General features: G+C 35.0%; 1 protein-coding gene across 2 annotated transcripts in view; it reads right to left on the bottom strand.

Annotated features, from left to right (window-relative positions):
• Positions 1-19486, bottom strand: part of LOC149791334 (uncharacterized) — a 101412-nt gene that overhangs the window by 15668 nt on the left and 66258 nt on the right. For both annotated transcript variants that reach the window (XM_089969875.1, XM_089969876.1), the window contains exon 5: positions 4760-4903. In XM_089969875.1, the coding sequence (XP_089826001.1) occupies positions 4760-4903 (144 nt within the window). The remainder of the gene's footprint in view (positions 1-4759; positions 4904-19486) is intronic.

The following is a 19486-nucleotide window of genomic DNA, read 5'->3' as shown; positions in this document are numbered from 1 at the left end:
TGAATTTCACCTTTGTGTTCTTAATAATTTAACTGTCGGTATTGCTGACTGGGGGCTCGGAGCTGTATCTCTCTCTATCACTAATTTCAATTCCTACAAAAACGAGCCAGGATGGGAATTCCATAGTAATTCAAATAAATATTGAGAGCACCCCACCCCCAACTAACAGCATTCGTAGAATGCCACAATCTCACTGCACATGTCCTGGTTGAGTAAAGTTTTGACTTATCCTATAGAAACGGATGCCAAAAATGTACACCATAGTGAATATAATTTACACTGAAATCTTTTTTTTTCTGAGATGCTGAATATTTCTGACACAAAGTTTCCACTTTAAAAGCAATACATTACATCATCAAGCTCCTATTCTGCATCTATTAGTTTTATGTTTATTACATCCTTGTATTTACATTTTGTATTGTGTTTAGTACGAGAATGCAAATATAGTTCTTACAAGTTAAAATCAGTTTTTATGACAACTGAACATGAAGTTCTATGCAAATACCAGTAACATGATATTTTTGTAAGTATTTATTCAAGAACTCCTAAAACTTTCTAGTAAACGTTTCATGGCATGTTTAGCTTTTCTGTTTTATTTCATGGCAATTAACTGAACCATCAGTGCTGATAATCGATGCCCCAAAACCAAAATATAATTCTTAATCAAATAATAACTAAAATGATATCCAAGTGATCTTCAGTGATTGTGTTTTTATTCTGTTCACTAAAGCAAGGACTGTCTTTCAATCTGGTCAATGTTCAACTATTGTCCTTGACGCTTGGAGTCCCAAAACATGACTGCAAGAGCCTAGCTTATCCTGACCACATTTAAGTGTTCTTGATAATTTTCAATTGGCCTCTTGTCTCTGGCTGAAGCATTTTAACTAATGGTATGTTTGTACACCTATTAATTCCCAGGTCTGAATAAACACAATCTCTTTGCACAAGCCATAAAGTCTGGGAATGTAACTGGATTCTCAACTGCAGGCGTTGGCAGTTACAGCTGCAAAGATTAGGTTATAATCCAAAAGATCTGCAGTTTTTTCAGTAAAGCTACAAAAAATAGGGCACAATAATCTCTATTTTTTAAATTTTATTCCTGGAAGTTAAACTGTGAAAAAAATACAATGAAAAAAAAATCAGTTATTTATGTAAGCATTTAATTAAATTACTGGCTAAATATTTTACATCTTTTTTTTATTCTGATATTTTCATGTGAAATGTACATGTTTAGATTTTCTCTGGTGAAAATCATATTTGCATCATGAAATGCAATACTTGATTGTTTGTGTATGCACAACAAGGTAACTGCTGCAGCAAGAAAAATGAGGATTTTTTGTATCAGAGCAATGAATGGAAACTGCATGCCCTTTCAGACATGAAAATTATATTTTGTTAAAGAGAAATGACTCATCACCATTTGCTTCTTTATATAGTTAGGTCCCTTGACAACAATATCAAAAACACACAGTACCGCATTGTTCAATCACACTTATTTTTGCAGTGGTAAAATAGTTTATAAAATGTCTTGTACATAATTTACCACAACAGATTATGTCCTCCCAAGCCAACCCTGGTCTCAGATCATTTATACCTTTTAAAATCGATCAGCCCAAGCACCGAATTAAAACTTAAGATATTCTGGCTGGAAATGATGTGCTTAAGAGTAAGTCTAATCTCCTAAGCTTCAAATTAGAAGCATGTTTGGTTTATAATCAATAATTGTCGATAAGATAAAATAATGTTGTTGTTGTTCTAGGGTTTAATGCCATTTTTCAGCACAAGATAGGCAATACATGGCGGCCAGTATAAATGGTGGAGGAAGAACCATGGAAAACTTAGGGAAGAACCAATGACCCACGAGAAGCTACTGGCAGGCTTTCCCACGTACCCACGCTAGCTGAGCCTTGGACTCGAACCCACGCAGACAGAGGTGAGATGGCAGTGATCTGGAACGGTGAGGGCTTTAGACCACTCTGAGCCTCCAAATAATATTGTCTTTTCTTGCATATATAACGCATAACAGTCTAAAAACTGAACTAAACACTCTATCCATATATGGGGGGGGTGGCATACGTGAACTTAATACAGGTTATTAACACACTTTGGGTTATTTTTAATTAAATTAAATTAATTAATTAGTTTATAATATTAGGTTGAAAGATTCCACCAGCCATTTCAATATATATTAAGCAGGGCACCCCTAAAAAGACCTTCGGGTGATCATCTTTTCAATCTGGGGCAATTTATCAAACGTATATTGAAACCTGACTAGCGTACATCATTAAAACGATAATGTCCTTAACAGACATGTGTCTGTTATACAAAGGTCTAAATGACTAAGGTATGTGACTTGTAAATTCTTCAATTAATAAACACGTCCATTAGTTAAGTCAAAATGATCATATTGTTACCGATAAATGCCATCTTTTATGAGGTGTCTTTTATATGGATGTGTCCACTAAGGCAGGTTGAAATGTATACATTGTGTGTATGAGGATATTTTATAATAGTTTCAGGGAAATTTCAACTTTGTCTAAATATTTTGTGCAATTTTTAGTGTCTTCCTGGTAGTCATGGAGGCATATCACATATATGGAAGAAGTGAAGGCCTACCTTTTGTAATTGTGTGCTCAATAACCCCCTCATATCAGGACAGTAATCTCAGTCTATTTATCATTATTAATATTTCTTATCTTGACTGGTTCAGGGTCATGTACCTCAGTAAATAAGCTTCATTAAGAAAGAATAGCAAACCAGTCTTCCTAAGAAATGATCTTTATCTTGCATGCCACCAAATTTTCAACAAATATTAGTCCCACAGTAAATCTCTAAAACAAATTACCGTAAATGCTCTTGTACATTACATTTGATTAGTTCTGCAGTAAATCTTTGAAACCATACATTATACCTTAATATGAAAAGTTGTGATTCTTTACAAATATATGAATACACTCCATATTGTGAGACCTGAAGAGAAAAATATAAATTAAAAAAAAAAGTCTTCTCTCTTTACCCGTATAGCCTAACATGCAAGGTGGATGTGGATCATTTGTTCTACTTTTGTTGGTATCACCAGTGTAAAATGGTATTTGGCATGATATTAAGAAACTGAACTTGAGCCCAAAACAAATGAAATTTGTTTGAAATACTAATGTTACAGGTAATAGCAGTTAAATACACAGAAATGAGTCATATAACTCCAGTCTAAACGGAGACTCATAAATCTGTGAAGTGCGTGCTGACAGCAAGCCCTGCCCTATCAGATAATGTGTTTGATCAAGCGCTAAATTTACCTGCCACATCAAACAATTGGGTTCACCTACATTGTACCCACTAATCCCTGGCTTTGGACACACCATTGATTATATTCTTTTAAAAACAAATTTGATCTGTAACCTCAAAACATGATTTATGTGCCAAAACAAACAGCTTGTGTAATACCCCAATATCAAGGATCTTATATAACTTTCAATCCTTCAAGAGACACATATAACCTTCCACTGCCTCTAATAATATATATGTATGTATGTATGTATGTATGTATGTATGTATGTATGTTTGTATGTATGTATGTATGTATCTATTAATGCATATATGTACACAGACACAGACACAGACACACACACACAAAAAACTGACCAACTGGGCCATATATTACTGTCATATCAACTATACACAATTTTTTCAGTCCCAGACATTCTGAAAATGGCCTTTATGTTGCTAACAAGGTCCAGACTTTTTGCAGGACTCCAATAAAAAATCAGGAATCAAAATCTAAACAAGGTTTCCATAAAATGCAGTCTTCCAGACATGCCATGCTGCCATACAAGTACTACCACATTAAACTTGATTTGCAAAACTTTAAAACAAAGTTTTGACTATAATCTAAGTGTCTCCTTCACTACCACAATCTCAAGCTGATATGACTATCTGTTCAGAATTAGTGACAAGATTTTCAAAATGGCCACTGTGTCTCTCAGATCCGCATCATTTCATTTAAGACTAAGTGGACTACATACAAAGTCTTCCGGTGAAAGCCCCATGTCATTATGACTCTCTGCAAGTAGAGTTGTGCCAAGATTTTAAAATGGTTGATACAGTGGCCATATTGGATGTCAGATCAGTACCATTTTTAATTAGTTTTTAAGTGAAAATCCAATATATGTGACCATCCATTCAGGAGGAGTAGCAATAACTGCAATATGTTTTTCAAGATGGCTGAAAATTATATACCAGATCAGCACCACTTACGTTTAGGGCAACTAGACCATCATAAGAAGTATTTTTGTGAAAACTGTTGACATGACCATCCATGTAGGAAGAGTAGTGATAACAAGATTTTCAAGATGGCTGCTGTGGTGGCCATATTGGACACCAAAATCAATTAGGACCAACTTGTGATTATAAGAATGACCATCCATTAATGTGCTGTAGTGATAACAATATTTTAAAGATGGATGTCATAGTGGCCATACTGGAAGTCAGAGCAGCACCCTTTTCGTTTTTCACAAACTACACTATGAGATGAGTGTGTAGTTAAAGTTTCATGGTAATCCTCCGAGTAGTTTGGGAGTAGCAATGGCCAGATGGATGAGAGAGACAAAATAGAACAGCCAAAAGTCCATTCCGTAAACTGTTTTGGTCACTGAGAAGTACAGCTACAAAAATACTGACATATTTGGCAAGAATTATGGTATCTGAAAAGTTATGGCAACAACTTTATTAAATGGGCATATAATTCAAAATGTATACATACCATTCCGGACCTCATTGTAAACTTGGATTCTTTGGTTGGGGTTCCCATCTCCATACCCATTGGACCTGACACCATTTGCTGAATGCCCATAGATCCACCATGCATTGGATTGCCTCCCTGACCATCAATCCGTAATGTGGCTGGCTGAAAATCCAGAAAAAAGAAAAATGAATGATTACGAAACTGAAGAAAAGAAAAAAAATCTATTAATTTCTTTCTGGAAGCTCTTTAGAAGCAGAAAGGGATAAACTACTAATTTGTTTCAGAAAACTCTATACATATAGAGTCACCAAAACTGCAAAGCCAGCAAAAATGTAATGAGGCACTTTAACTTTGTCTAACATGTCTTCCATAAAACTCAGCCTCCCTTTATTATGATAAACACTATAATCCTTGTATTTGACTTGACATTCACAAAATGAATTGCCCACTGAACTTAGACACAAAAACACAGTGATCCCATTCAAGAGTGCTCTTAAAACTCACTTATTTTGACTGCAAGAACAAACTTTAAGACCTACTGTTTCCTACCTTAAATATTTTCAGCATGCTTTTTGTTTTCTAATTTCATGGTGTTTGTTTTTTGTAATCATATCATTATATGTTTTTTATGTTATAGGTGTTGTCTAATGTTGTAAAGTGCTTAAAGCTTCTAAAGATTAGGCACTATACAAAGTCTTCATTATTATTATTATTATTATTATTATTATTATCATTATTATTATTATTATTATTATTATTATTATTATCATTATTATTATTATTATTATTATTATTATTATTATGAAACAGTAAAATTCGTGTCCATAATGCTCAACTATGCAAGACTGGTTAATAAGTACTTGTGTAGTAGCCATGGGCATAAATGCCAGCTCCTCTGGACCTTTTTATAAGTGTAGTGGTTCTTAACCTTTTAGGGCGACGACCAAGATTGGGTTTGTGAATATTTGCCACCATCTACTGCTAAATGCTAAAAACCACTAGTGTGTAGGAAATTTCAAATTGTTAATCTCATCAACCAACTCAAAACAGCATGGCAACCTGGTTTGGGTACATGAACCATCGATTAAGAACCAATGCAGTAGCTGAAAACCTCAATGTTAGTAGTTTGTGGTAGTTTTCAGAATTGAAAAAATGTTTTCATTTCTGTTATTTAACAAAAAAATTATAAACATTATAAACAAAAGAACTCAAACTAATGTTGTAACAACAATCAATTTCAGATGACAATACTTGATTTTTTTTTATATTAAAAAAAGCTATTGTAGGAACAAAAATGAGGCAATTTAACCGTTTCCAATTTTCACAGTCACATTTATTAGAATCCACATTTCATGAAGCTTGTTACTTGTGCAGACTAAAACATCTTTACAGCACACTCACCCCAAAGGGACAGTTAGTTCTGGCTTATGTAGTAGAGAAAACAAGAGGTGTGTGTGTGTCTTTATGTAATTTAATTAAAGAGCTATTACAAAGCATTCTGGGTCTTGTTTTCCATGTGTCAGATTCATTTTTTCAGGGCACAGTTATGACCATAGCTGAATGGAATCAAAACATTTGTTGGAAACAAGCATTTTTAAAATCTAAATAGGTCTATATCTAAATCTTACATATATGTATGACCATGGACTATATCACTATACCATGTATACCATGGACTGTATCACTATACCATGTATGACCAAGGACTATATCACTATACCATGTATGACCATGGACTATATCACTATACCATGTATGACCATGGACTATATCACTATACCATGTATGACCAAGGACTGTATCACTATACCATGTATGACCAAGGACTGTATCACTATACCATGTATGACCATGGACTATATCACTATACCATGTATAACCATGGACTATATCGCTATACCATGAATGACCATGGACTATATCACTATACCATGTATAACCATGGACTATATCACTATACCATGAATGACCATGGACTATATCACTATACCATGTATAACCATGGACTATATCGCTATACCATGAATGACCATGGACTATATCACTATACCATTTATGACCAAGGACTGTATCACTATACCATGTATGACCAAGGACTATATCACAAAAACAGAAATAACTATTGAAATTGATGTACTTATTTAGCTGTGTGTGCTCAGATGAAAAATGGTTTATTTTTTATTTTTAGAAAAGTATTGTTTTACAGTTTTACATGGAGCTTTAAAAAATGAAATACTTTTTATATAAAAAGGACATAACTCGGAGGGTCTAGAAAAAATATTTCCAGGGACCAATCCTTGGAACATAATTGATAAAGGGATACTTATCCCTGTACTCAATGTAATACACTTATAATCTTAGGCAGGTATGTCCTATTATTTTGTTGCTATTCAGAAAATGTACCTTAAGTCTACCATTTGTCTACTGTTCTCTTGAGTAATAACAAGATTTTCAAATTAGCAGCTGCAATGGACATATTGGATGTCAAATTGGCACCAGTTTCATTTAGGGCAAAGTAGACATTATTATAAGTCATTCTGGTGAAAACTGATGTCATAATGATTGTCCATTCAAGGAAAGTAGGGACAACAAGATTTTTGAAGACATTAATATTGAATGTACAACTAGAACCATTCTTATTAAGAACCAACTAGGTATCATTATGCCAACCCCAAAAATATGAGCCTTTAAGGTCAGGCAACTGTCCCTATTTTTCTTTGCTGATCCTAGCCCCTCCCCGTCACCCGGGTAAAAAAAATGTAAAAAAAATCATCTTGACTTTGATTTGTGCATCTAACTGAGCTGGTTTAGCCCAATAATTTAAGAGCTTAGCACATTATATATACTAATCATTACAATGTATATAATGTTTAAATAAAAAATGTATTAACAACATTTTCAAAAATCCCAACATTATAATTATACACATCACTTATTCGTCCTATACCTTAAAAAAAAAATTTCAACTTTTTGCAGCAACCTACCCACCCTAATTTCAGTACACTAGGAAATACCCACATTTCTGGGGGGCCAACAAAGTCTACTGCTTAAAACCCTGATGAGTAGAGATAAAAACAAAATATCCGGCTTTTTAAAATGTATCTGCTTGTGCTGTTATCTGCTGATTTTCACGACATAGTCATCTGCTGGTGTGATGTATTTTCAGGGGTAGTATAAATATTATAACATTAAATTTCTTAACAAGGAAACAATCACATATGCCCAATTCAGTAATATTACTTTGAACAGAAACCTTTCATAGAAAACAGAGGGTTATGAAAGGAAATACTTTTTAAAAATGGGTTACGACTAAAGAATAATAGGTCCATGATCTTGAACAGAGTTCCACTGTGCAGGCCCTTCTGGTACACTCAATAAACATACTTGGCAGTATTTTTCAGGACAAAATTTGGCAAGTATCTGAATAAATTCCAGCACCAAACAAATAATTTGATTGCCATAGTCAAAAGACCAGAAATCAAGCGAGTGGGAAAATGGTGCAAGGAGACTAATATTTAAGTTTCAGTCAGGCAAATTTAAAGAGGATTTTATATATATATATAAAACAACACATTCTGTAATACTGTTCATATACTATGCTGCACAGGATGGATAATATTAAGTGTAAACTTCAACCAGTAAAATAGGGATACAGTAAGGATTGTTTCTTCACACCTCATTAAGTTCAGAAATTCTGCAGTATGGACTGGCAGAATCAAGACAACTGATCTTTAACAGAACAAAACCCTGGCTCTGGGTATCACATTACAAGACATGCAGGATGCTGGAAGCCATTTATTGAAAATTAGGTATAGATATTTAATTGGGGTTGCCAAGGGCACCTTGAATGAGAGGGCTGTGGACCTAGATCATGCAGATAGGCCCCCACTGTTCAGACCTCAGGGGAACAATCTGATTGACAAACCATCTGTCAATCACTTATACTAACCTTCTTTATTATCTGTAATAGAAGCCTACTTGTGGTCTAAACAAAAGTATGCCTCAATCAAACCTTGCTAATTTAAATTATAAGCTGATATAAACCGTTGTGTTTCCAAAATGTTTTGGTTTAGCTGACATGTTATGACACATCAACACAAGCAGGCTATTAGCATCCAGGCAACTGCAACTGGAATGAAGTCTCTAACTGAAGGGCAAACTAAGACAACTGATCCAGGCTGATCCAATGTTAGGATCTGATACCCAATTCTTTTGGTTGTGAGTCATGCATGCTAACCAACGACTAATTGGAGTTCCTTTCTCAAATGTACGCCTCAATATGACAGAACAATATACATGTACAAATGTACGCCTCAATATGACAGAACAATATACATGTACAAATGTATACCTCAATATGACAGAACAATATACATGTACAAATGTATACCTCAATATGACAGAACAATATACATGTACAAATGTAAAACTAATAAGATAGAATAATTTACTTGTACAAATGTACAATGACAGAATAATGTACATGTACAAAATAAGAGAACCTTAAATGTGCTGCTAAATATCAATCAATCAATCAATCAATCAACCAAACAACCAAGGGACTTTGAAGCATAGAATTTTGTCATCTGGATTAGAATATAAAAAATATACATCCTGATTAAGTAAATAATTTTGGAGAGAAAAAAACTTTACAAATTGAAATAATGGGCATTCAAATTCAGTTCAAGTCATGAACATGTAATAACAAATAAGCCAGACCTAATACATTTTTGTACTGTCCTCTTCAAGCAATTTTTGCTTAATTGAGTTAACAAGGTATTTGTCGAAGTTTAAAAAGTAATTTAAAAAATCAACAAGAAAAACAATTTCTGCAATGACCTGAAAATATAACTGGGTCATCTACACTTGAACACATTTATGCTTATAAATTTTTTGTGGCCTACCTCAAGTTGTTTATCATATTTGTTCTAGCAAGTTTTTTTGTTGTAAAAATAGTGAAATAATTGACAATTTTGCCATAATGGCCTGAAACTCAACTCAGTTCATCTTGTTTGATTTGTATTAAATTTCATGGCCTTAAGTTTAAATGTGTGTGATATCAAATACAACTGTGTGGACATTTAAACGGGGCACAATCATGCACCGTTTTGCTACATCTAAGTTCACATGTTGGCTGCGGTACTCAGGAAAGGCATAACCTTCGACTCAGTCTTTACGCTGAAACTCTGCTCCTTCTGCTCCAAAGAAATCATGTTCATTCATCCAAGTCCAATCTCCTTGCAAACTCATCTGCTAGTTTTCATGCCCCCAATTTTCATTGTACACTGAAATAGCTGATAGCAAATATACCATGCATTTGGTGTCTTCACTGGATTAACAATTCTTTCTCCCCCCCCCCCCCATCTGCACAGAGGGAAGACCTTCAGAAAATGCAAACTTTTCCTGTCTGTTCTTAAATCCTTTTGCCAATACACTCTTCTAAATAGAGTGTTTGGCAATCTAAAGGTTATCTAGCCGAGTACCAGAAATTTTTGATATACAATTACCTGCCTATATTTTCACAGGTGCAAGGGTGAATGGGTGACAGGTCCCATTAATTAGTAGGGACATGGGATGGCCATGTATCCACAAGACAGTGCTATGTAAAATATTTATCTCATTATTTTACTTCACTGTAGTGACATGAGCAAAGGTCACCTTGAGTAATGTTTGGACAAAAGTAATCTCTTATATTGGCAACAAAATATATTATGGCCACAAGTTAGATATCTGGTTCCAGAAAAAATTAAATTAAATTCTAAAATATAAACTGTAGGACTTTATATTAACTGAATACTTTAAATCAAATCCAACCTAACTCTTTAAAAGCTTCTGAACAACTTCCCATTTAAAAATTTTTCACAGTAAAATGGCAAGTATTGACTTTCAAGGTTGAGAAGAAACTGATACATTATCTACCAGGTATGACTGCAGATTTTCAACTCAAAAATAATCTTCATTTAGTTTTGATATTGTCACCTTATTTAAAAGGACTGTTAGATTCATTGGCAATTTTTTTTAAAAACCTGAAATAAAAATTTCTTTGTAATCATGCCATTCTTTTTAATCATTTTGCTTAATTAATAATTTTATATATATATATATATATATATATGCTTATGGAACTCAGATGGTTTATAGGTTGTTTCATAACAAACATTTCCGCACCCATCACTTCAGCGACTGCATTTCCGCAAATGAAATTTCCAAACCATATTTTGTCAGCGACTGCCACATCAGCAACTAACTATGTGAAAACTTTGATATTAATAGGAGTGCTACAGGCGAAGTGAAAATATTGCTAATTAATGCGTTTAGTAAACAAAAATGGGATTTCGGCAATTGAGCAAAGTACCAAATCATTTTAATGTGCAATAATTATTAAAGTCAGATAGAAGCTACAAGAAGATAAAAAAAAAGTGCAGTGCAAGTAAATATTGCTGCTAATTATCCTATGAAGTAAGATTCCGGCATTTGAGCACACTTTACTAATCCTTTAGTATGCAATAATTATTATCAAAATAAGCATGATAACACCTGTCACCTTTGTAGATATCAGAAGGAGGTACAAGTTGGATAGTAAAAAAGTGTGCAGTTCAAATGACCAAAGTATGGATGCTAATTGGCATGTAAACAGAGAGGTGAGAGTCTGAATATCAAACCAAATGAAAAATTATTTCATTTGCAATAATTATAGTCGAAATTGTCATAATACCTGCAAATAAAATTTTGTTAACTGTAAATCTTTCATATAATTGTCAATTTTATGTTATTTTGCTCTTTGTTTCAGTTCTAAATCTTTCTTATTGCCTTTCTAATTGCTTTCTTAAGACAGAATTTTACTTCTTGATTTTCATTTGATTTTTTTTTATTTGTCACCCATCTGCCTGTTGCAGGAATGCCAAACAGCAGAAACACGGGCGGTGGAAATGTTGTGGAAAAACAGGCATGTAACACAGATGCCCCAGTGCTAAAATGACCTAAACACAAACCTTAAACAAAATGTGTTGGACAGATGGATGTACGTACATATGTAAACCATGTGTACTTGCTTACAAGTCAAGTGCAACTGCGAGAAACAGATCCTTATCCACTGTAGCATAATGCACCAGCAGATCAGGGTCTATGTTTGTTCTACTGATTACTCCTACCAAACCTCACAAACCCAGATCTACCAGCACACTGTGCAACTGTAGCTCTGGTTCAGCGCAGTTTGCAGTTGGACTCGTATCTATATGTACACAGAGGTCCTCAGTTAGAAGGTAACATATTGACCTATTACTATCACAGAGGGCATTTTAAAAAAAATCCCAACCTGAGGCTGAATTTTAAGCATTAATCAAACCTCAAAATGGCTCATTTCTTACGGAGTGTATGCATTTTGGCAGTAGGTGCAAAAGGACAAAAATTAGCAACCAAAGGTAATTAGTTAAATAATTTGCTAGGGGTCGAACCCATGACCTCCCGCATACGAGGCAGATGCTCTATCATGGTATCCATGTATCCACTAAAGTTTTCTTTCTCTGCCCAGAATTTTACACAAAATGCAATGGAAAATTAAGACAATCATACAATTTTATGAAACATTTTAGTAATTTTTACAGTACTTGTCAGTTTGAATCCAAAATCAGTGTAATCTGTCTTAAAAGGAAGCCATCCAGAAAATTAAGTCAAAAGACACAGAACACCAGTTATTTTGCAGAAACCACTTTTATGCTGGTAATCTCTGACTCATTTATTCCAGTATCAAATGCAAGCCATCCAAAAGTCTGGTCAGGGTTTGTGACATAGACTTATAATTACTTGGTGAAAACAGTCTTCCTTCCATAACATTTCCATCCCTCCTTAACATTGTACCATGACCTTTTAAACCCATATTCAACAGGAATCTTCCATGTCTCAAATACAAGCCATCTGCAATGTTTAGTCATGGCATGTGGTACAAAATTTAAGTAGCTTGGTGGAAATATTTTCTTTGTTTAGTTTATGTGACCCTGATCACTGACCACTTGATTCCAAAATCAAGAAATCTGTTCTCAGTTTCAAATGCAAGGGATAAAAAAAATTGGTCAAATTATGTGACACAAAACAAATTTCCTCAGTGACCTTGACATTTGACCTTTTGACCATAAATTCAAAACGTGTTGTTATTCTTTTCTTAAATGCAATCAATTTACTGAATTAGGTCAATGTACATGATCATATATGTGAGTAAACAGAATACAGATCAGGTTATTGTGAGGCTTTCATCTTTGTGTCCCTATGACCTTCAGAAACTTGTTTAGAAGATATATGACTGTCAAAAGATTTAACACAAAACATTAACATTACTGCTAATACTGCTACTCACATAGCAATTTTTTTCTATCTAACCATTCAAAGATGAATTAAAAAAAATGTTTAGAACACAAAATATCCACATGTGTTGTACTTCTACTCTTAAAATTCTTTTCTTATGGATTGTGCAAAGTATCTGCCAATTCTTTTTTCTTTTTGTGATTTTATCAAATCTGCTGAAGTGTTTCAGCAAATCTCAAATGGTAAATATAAGCTCTGGAGCTACTTGACTCAATTGGTCTCATAAACAGAAAACACATGGTTTAACTTCAACACCACCATCTGTTACTCTGAACTGGAAAATCTTTAAACTTCATGGCACCTACAATGCATAAATGCTTCTCCAAAAAGATAAAAAATATATTTATAATTATTTTCCAAAATAAACATATTACCTGTCTTATATAAGCATCCACTGCGTATCTTACCATATTTAACTGAAGAATGGAACACATGTGACTGTTACATTTTGGTCAATATTTACAGAGTATTTTGTTTTTCTTCTTCAGACAATACCCCCCCACCCCTTGACAAAACCAGTAGGCTGGTCTCCAGATGTATTCCAGCTTTAATCTTTTCTAGAATTACATTTCATTCATGTATATTTTGGAAATATGTTAATTCATTAGGAATTGGCTGATAATTATTGTTTCATTTTTTTTCTCTGTAATTATCTATACACTAGAAAAAGTGTGAACAGAATACAAAAAGTTGTTGTTGTTGTTGTTGCTGTAGGGTTTAACGCCATTTTTCAGCACAAGATAGGCTATACATGGCGGCCAGTATAATTGGTGGAGGAAGAACCCTGGAAAAACCCGGGAAGAACCACCGACCTACGAGAAGCTACTGGCAGGCTTCCTCACCTAATACAAAAAGTAAATAAGCTATAAATTATCAAGTAAGATGTACCTATATGCTATATTTTAGGGTCTTGAGAAAATGTTATTTTGACTGGTTTACAGCATCTAACTTAATTATCTTAAGGCATTCATACATTTGTGTTAGAAAGATCTGCTTTCCACATCTGGTAAATATAACCTACAAACCAGTCACAGGAAATGACAGTACAAGTTACTGCAGTTCCTCAGCGAATAAGAACAGCTATGAATTCCATGGAAATGGTAATAAATGTTTCTCATAAACAACTATTATTTTTTTAAAAAAATGCATGATGTTACACAGCTGAGTCAATTGTATGTCAAGTTGAAATTGATTTATTTATAGGGTAATACCAGAGGCATAATTGTAAAGAATTTTTATAAGTTTTCTACTTTTTTTATTTCAATGTATGACAGCATCAGGAACAAGACAGATTTAATGAAAACTGTGGAATGGAGAGCAATTACCTAGTTTGACCAGCATGTATTTATTCATGTCAAGTGAACACTGAAGAACATTTAAACCAAGTGGGAACAACAATGCATAGTGGGAATATTAACAGTACATAAAATATCAAGCTGAGCTCAATGAGGTTTCAAACATTTTGTAATTCTAGTGCTGTCATCTCAATGATACAGTTTTAGGGGTCGGTGGCAACAGACTGCAACCCAGCTAAAACGGACACAATTACTTACCAAGTGTTCTTACAAATACCTTCAATAATAATATTATTTTTGTAAAAATTTAACATCTAAAAAAATTAATTTGTTATGGGCAAATCTGCGCATGAAAGGCTATATGCCACAACCAGTGGAGTAAAATGTTGCACCCAGAGATGGGGGTCCTCGAGTGGCCGAGTGGTCTAAAGCGCTCTCCATTTTGGATCACTGCCACCTCACCTCTGTCTGTGTGGGTTCGAGTCTCGAATTCGGCTAATGTGGGTATGTAAGAAAGCTTGCCAGTAGCTTTGCGTAGGTCAGTGGTTCTTTCTGGGGTTTTCCCTGGTTCTTCCTCCAACATTAATACTGTCCACCATGTATAGCCTATCGTGTGCTGAAAAATGGCCTTAAACCCTACAACAACAACATCAGCACCCAGAAATAAACCATCATGACTAACCTGTCTGTTCTATGCAGAATTCAAACCTGTACCCTTCTATATGTCATCATAACTGCTTTATTATGAATAAAAAAAAATATAACCTACACACAATTGACCACATATCTAATATAAAATTGCACTGTCCAAACTATACTAAGGGTGTGCGTGTGTGTGTGATTTGGATTTTTAATGCAGCTTTAACATTTTTCAGTCATATCGCTACGATGTCTGCAGTGTGGCAGTTTATAGTGACGTCTAGCACGGGGGAATCATGCTGTAGACATATAGCATGATGTCCCACCCAGTCACATTATCCTGACACCAGGCCGACCAGTCCTAACACTAACCTCTTAATGCTGAGCGCCAAGCGAGGCAGCTGTTAGTACCATTTTTGTGAGTCTTTGGTATGACTTGGCCAGGGATCGAACCCACGACCTCCTGCATACGAGGCAGATGCTCAAACCACTAGGCCATCAGAGCGGTCCATACTAAGGGAAGGCTTTAATAATGTTTATGTCATACGTTTGCCCGAATGTAATAATTTTTGACATTACCATATATACTCGCTTATAAGTTGATTCAAACTGCAAACAAAGATACTGATAAGCAAAAACATAACGTGCCTGCAAATCAGGGTCGGTGTTGTATGTTCTACTGATTACTCCTAACAAAATGCACAGACCCACATCTGCTGGCATATTATTCACTTGCAGATCTGGGTCTGTGCAGTCTGCAGTTGGGCTCAACTTATAAGCAAGTATTTCCCTATGTTAGTTCTTTCCAACATGCATGACATTTTTGTAAAAATCTGCCTACTTTAAGAAACATAATCTAAGCTTACTTTCAGAATGCTGAAATAAAAAGGAGTACCCCTCCCTAACAAAAAATTAGATGTTAATTCATGCTTGGTTTCTTGCCCCATGTATGCAGCTTCAATGCAAATGAAGAATTTTCCGCTGTATGATATCGGTAGATTGAATCTGTCTTGGTGTTGCGTGACCAATATCAGCTGATTCTGAATAGCCTTGCCTGCCAGCCGCTGACACTAGCGTAACTGTATCTGATCTGATTTTTGGGCCTGGCACGAACAAGGTATATACCAACATGTCTCCACCCCAACTTAGATGTTGTAAGTAAATGACTACAGTGTACATCAAAACAGCTAAAGAAAAAAGTATAAGTGATTCAAGTGAAGAATAATTCCATTATTTCTCAGTACTCAACCCTAACATTAGTTGCCAAATGTACATGTCGGGCAGAAAAAGTGAACATTATCTCTTAATGTACTTAAGGTCTATTTTTAAAGAAGAAAAAAAAGATTTCATTTTCAAAAGGCAGCTACAGAAATACACTATCATAAATTTTCAAATCTGGTTTAGTCTTCAATGGCTCTAATGATTCAGCATTCTGAAGAAACAAACCAACTTGACACTTCTACCCCTGGTAGTTTTCACCAAATCAACCATACCAGAAGTGTCCTATACTAAAGCATCACTAAATGTTAAACAGATTGTATTTCATAGTCATAATTCAAACTTACCAAGGTGCAAACAGGTTAACACCAGGCAATTTAAAATAAAAAAAAATCTTGTGCACTTGCAACATAATACATATGGTATACCAGACAGACCCAATTCAATCAAACCATTCAGTCATCCAGGTTAGCAGAAATCAACTATCTGAGTTAAAGGCAGGTGTTTCTGAATACCTCAACCTCCCACCTTGCAGGCCAAGATGTAATTTTAGTTCTGTTTCCATCAAGTGGAAAAAAGGAAAGTTAATTACACATGAAATTTGCTGAAAAAGAACGGAGCTATTTGGTCAGGAAAAGTTTTAAGTTACAAGACCTTTTAAAAATATGCAATCTGAATTCTATTAACTTAGGTTTCTCTACCCTGGATCTCTTCAAGATCAGTGAGCAAGAATGCATATAAATCCAATCCAATAGCAAACAGTATAGAACCTGATCTACAACCACCTAATGAAGAGGCAGATCCATGTCTATGCAGTTTGTTAGAACTAATCCATGTGCCAGTACATTATGCAGTCACTGATCAGGGTCCTTGCCATTTGTTAAGACTAATCCACAGAATGAATACAGACTGTGATCTGCCAGAACATCATGCAATGACAGATCATGTTCTATGCTGCTTGAAGTTGATATAACTTGTATGGTAGCATATACAGTAATAACAGTGCTTGATGACATGCCTATCCCTCACTTCTATTACTGATAATTAACACAATCTTTAACCTATAGTGCTATTTTCATAATTGTACATCATCAGCCTTCCTGGCAAGGTACACATTCTGTAATGCCTGCCTTTGTAGCAAGGTACAGGTTCTTTCAATAAATGAAGATCTTAATTTGGCATTTTTCATTTCAGAAAGTATGATTTTCTCTTTACAATAAATGACACCAGGATAATCAGTACTTTATATCGGAATTGGCAATTTATTTCTTATTAAAGTTAACTTACAGTACATTTACTGTATAGACTTTGCACTCATTCAAACCAATACCATATCTACTCGCTTTCAAGTCAAATTGCAAAGAAAGAAAGAGATCCTGATCTGCCATAGCATAGTGTGAATGCTGATCAGGGTCTAATTTGTTTGTTCTACTGATTACTCCTAACAAACTGCAAAGATTCAGATTTACCAGCACATTATGTGATGGCAGATCTGGTTCTGTGCAGTTTGCAGCTGGACTCATGTTATAAGCGAGAATATATGGGGGTGGGTGTCTTCTGCACCTGAAATTTGTTCTTTATACAGTGCTGTAAATCAAAAATATTCTGGAAGGATATAATTTAGGTCTTTTTCATGCGTAATAAATATCCATGAAATTAAATCCACCACAAAAAACTATCATTGTATAGAATGTTATGGTAAACACTATTGCCCACTAGAATTTTATTCCATGAAATTGCATGTCTCGATCAAATCATTCAATTTTATTCCATGTATATATCTGATTTTACAGTGTTATTACAATGTATCTGGATGATCAATTACCCAAACAAAATCTGTCACCCCTATTAATTACCAATAATCAATTTTTAACTATACCACAATATATACATGTATCATTGATAGATAGCTCAATTGTCTTCAAACTTGGTAAGTACAATTAATCTAGCGAAATTGGAGTCTCTGAATTTTTTACTTTCTCCTGAGGCATACACCTGTCACCAGGCAAAAACTTTCACTCCTGCACATGTCATGATAAATGATACTGGGGTAACCTTAGTCATTCATAACATAAAGTCACCTGTAAATAGGAAAGACTTCAGCACACAGCAGCCTAATTTGACATAAATAAAATGAGTATGCCATAAATACCCAAATACAAGACAGGACCTAAGAACTATGGCTACCTTTACATTACTGCCAGCAAGAAATTAAAACACATGAGTGGGTGAAGATTTTTTTTACCACTGGGTTTCTGACTTCTTAATAAAATGTATGCTACATTCAATCCTATGGCACCTGGATCCTAATATTTCATTCAGGTCACACCAAGCATGTAACAGTTGGGTACAATGGTAAATATATTTGCCTGTTAGATCCCACCTTTTTATTTCTGGTTCTGCTTGTCTTTATTGTTATAATTCCGATTACCTGTTATGATTCAGACAAGGTGATGCATCAACCTGCACAAGGAAAGCCTTACAGAGAGTCTACCATCATAGTGAATGGCCAAAACCTATCTCAGGGGCCCCGAGTGGCTGAGTGGTCTAAAGCACTCTCCATCACGGATCACTGCCATCTCACCTCTGTCTGGTTGTGTTCGAGTCTCGGGCTAGGCCAATGTGGATATGTGAGAAAGCTTGCCAGTAGGTTCTCGTGGTTCGGTGGTTCTTTCCAGGGTTTTCCCAGGTTCTTCCTCCACCATTAATACTGGCCGCCATGTATAGCCTCTCTTGTGCTGAAAAATGGCGTTAAACCCTATAACAACAATAACCAAAACCTATCTCAGCTGTATACTGCCACAAACAGTCCACAACAATGACAAAACTAACAAAGCAAGTGTGGCTTTTGACAAAGGCTGACCCCGAGTCTTGGGAAGATCTTGCACAGAATAGTTCCAATTTCTGCAACTTGTACTCAATTGAACTACAAACCATGAGCTTAGGGGAATTGCAGAGGCACTGAAGAAGCGCGAGCAGTATAGATCTCACAATTGCAGCATATCTTTTAACACATTAACCCCTGGCGGTTTTTGTCGTTTTTGCCTGAAATATGAGTAGGAAACACATTTTGAAAGCTATTTCTGAATACATCCTAACACATCAACTTCCATGTGAATTTCCAATAATCTAATGCCTAGTTGTGTTAGAAACATTGTTTTTCATTGGCTATTTGGCTCGTGCATGAGCAGAAAGGTAAAAGTTACTTTGGGTTGGAAAAAATCGGATCCAAAAA

This window comes from Sinohyriopsis cumingii, chromosome 9, assembly GCF_028554795.1.
Source record: "Sinohyriopsis cumingii isolate HCF-2022 chromosome 9, ASM2855479v2, whole genome shotgun sequence".
NCBI lineage: Eukaryota > Metazoa > Mollusca > Bivalvia > Unionida > Unionidae > Sinohyriopsis > Sinohyriopsis cumingii.
This window is presented reverse-complemented; position numbering and strand designations above follow the sequence as displayed.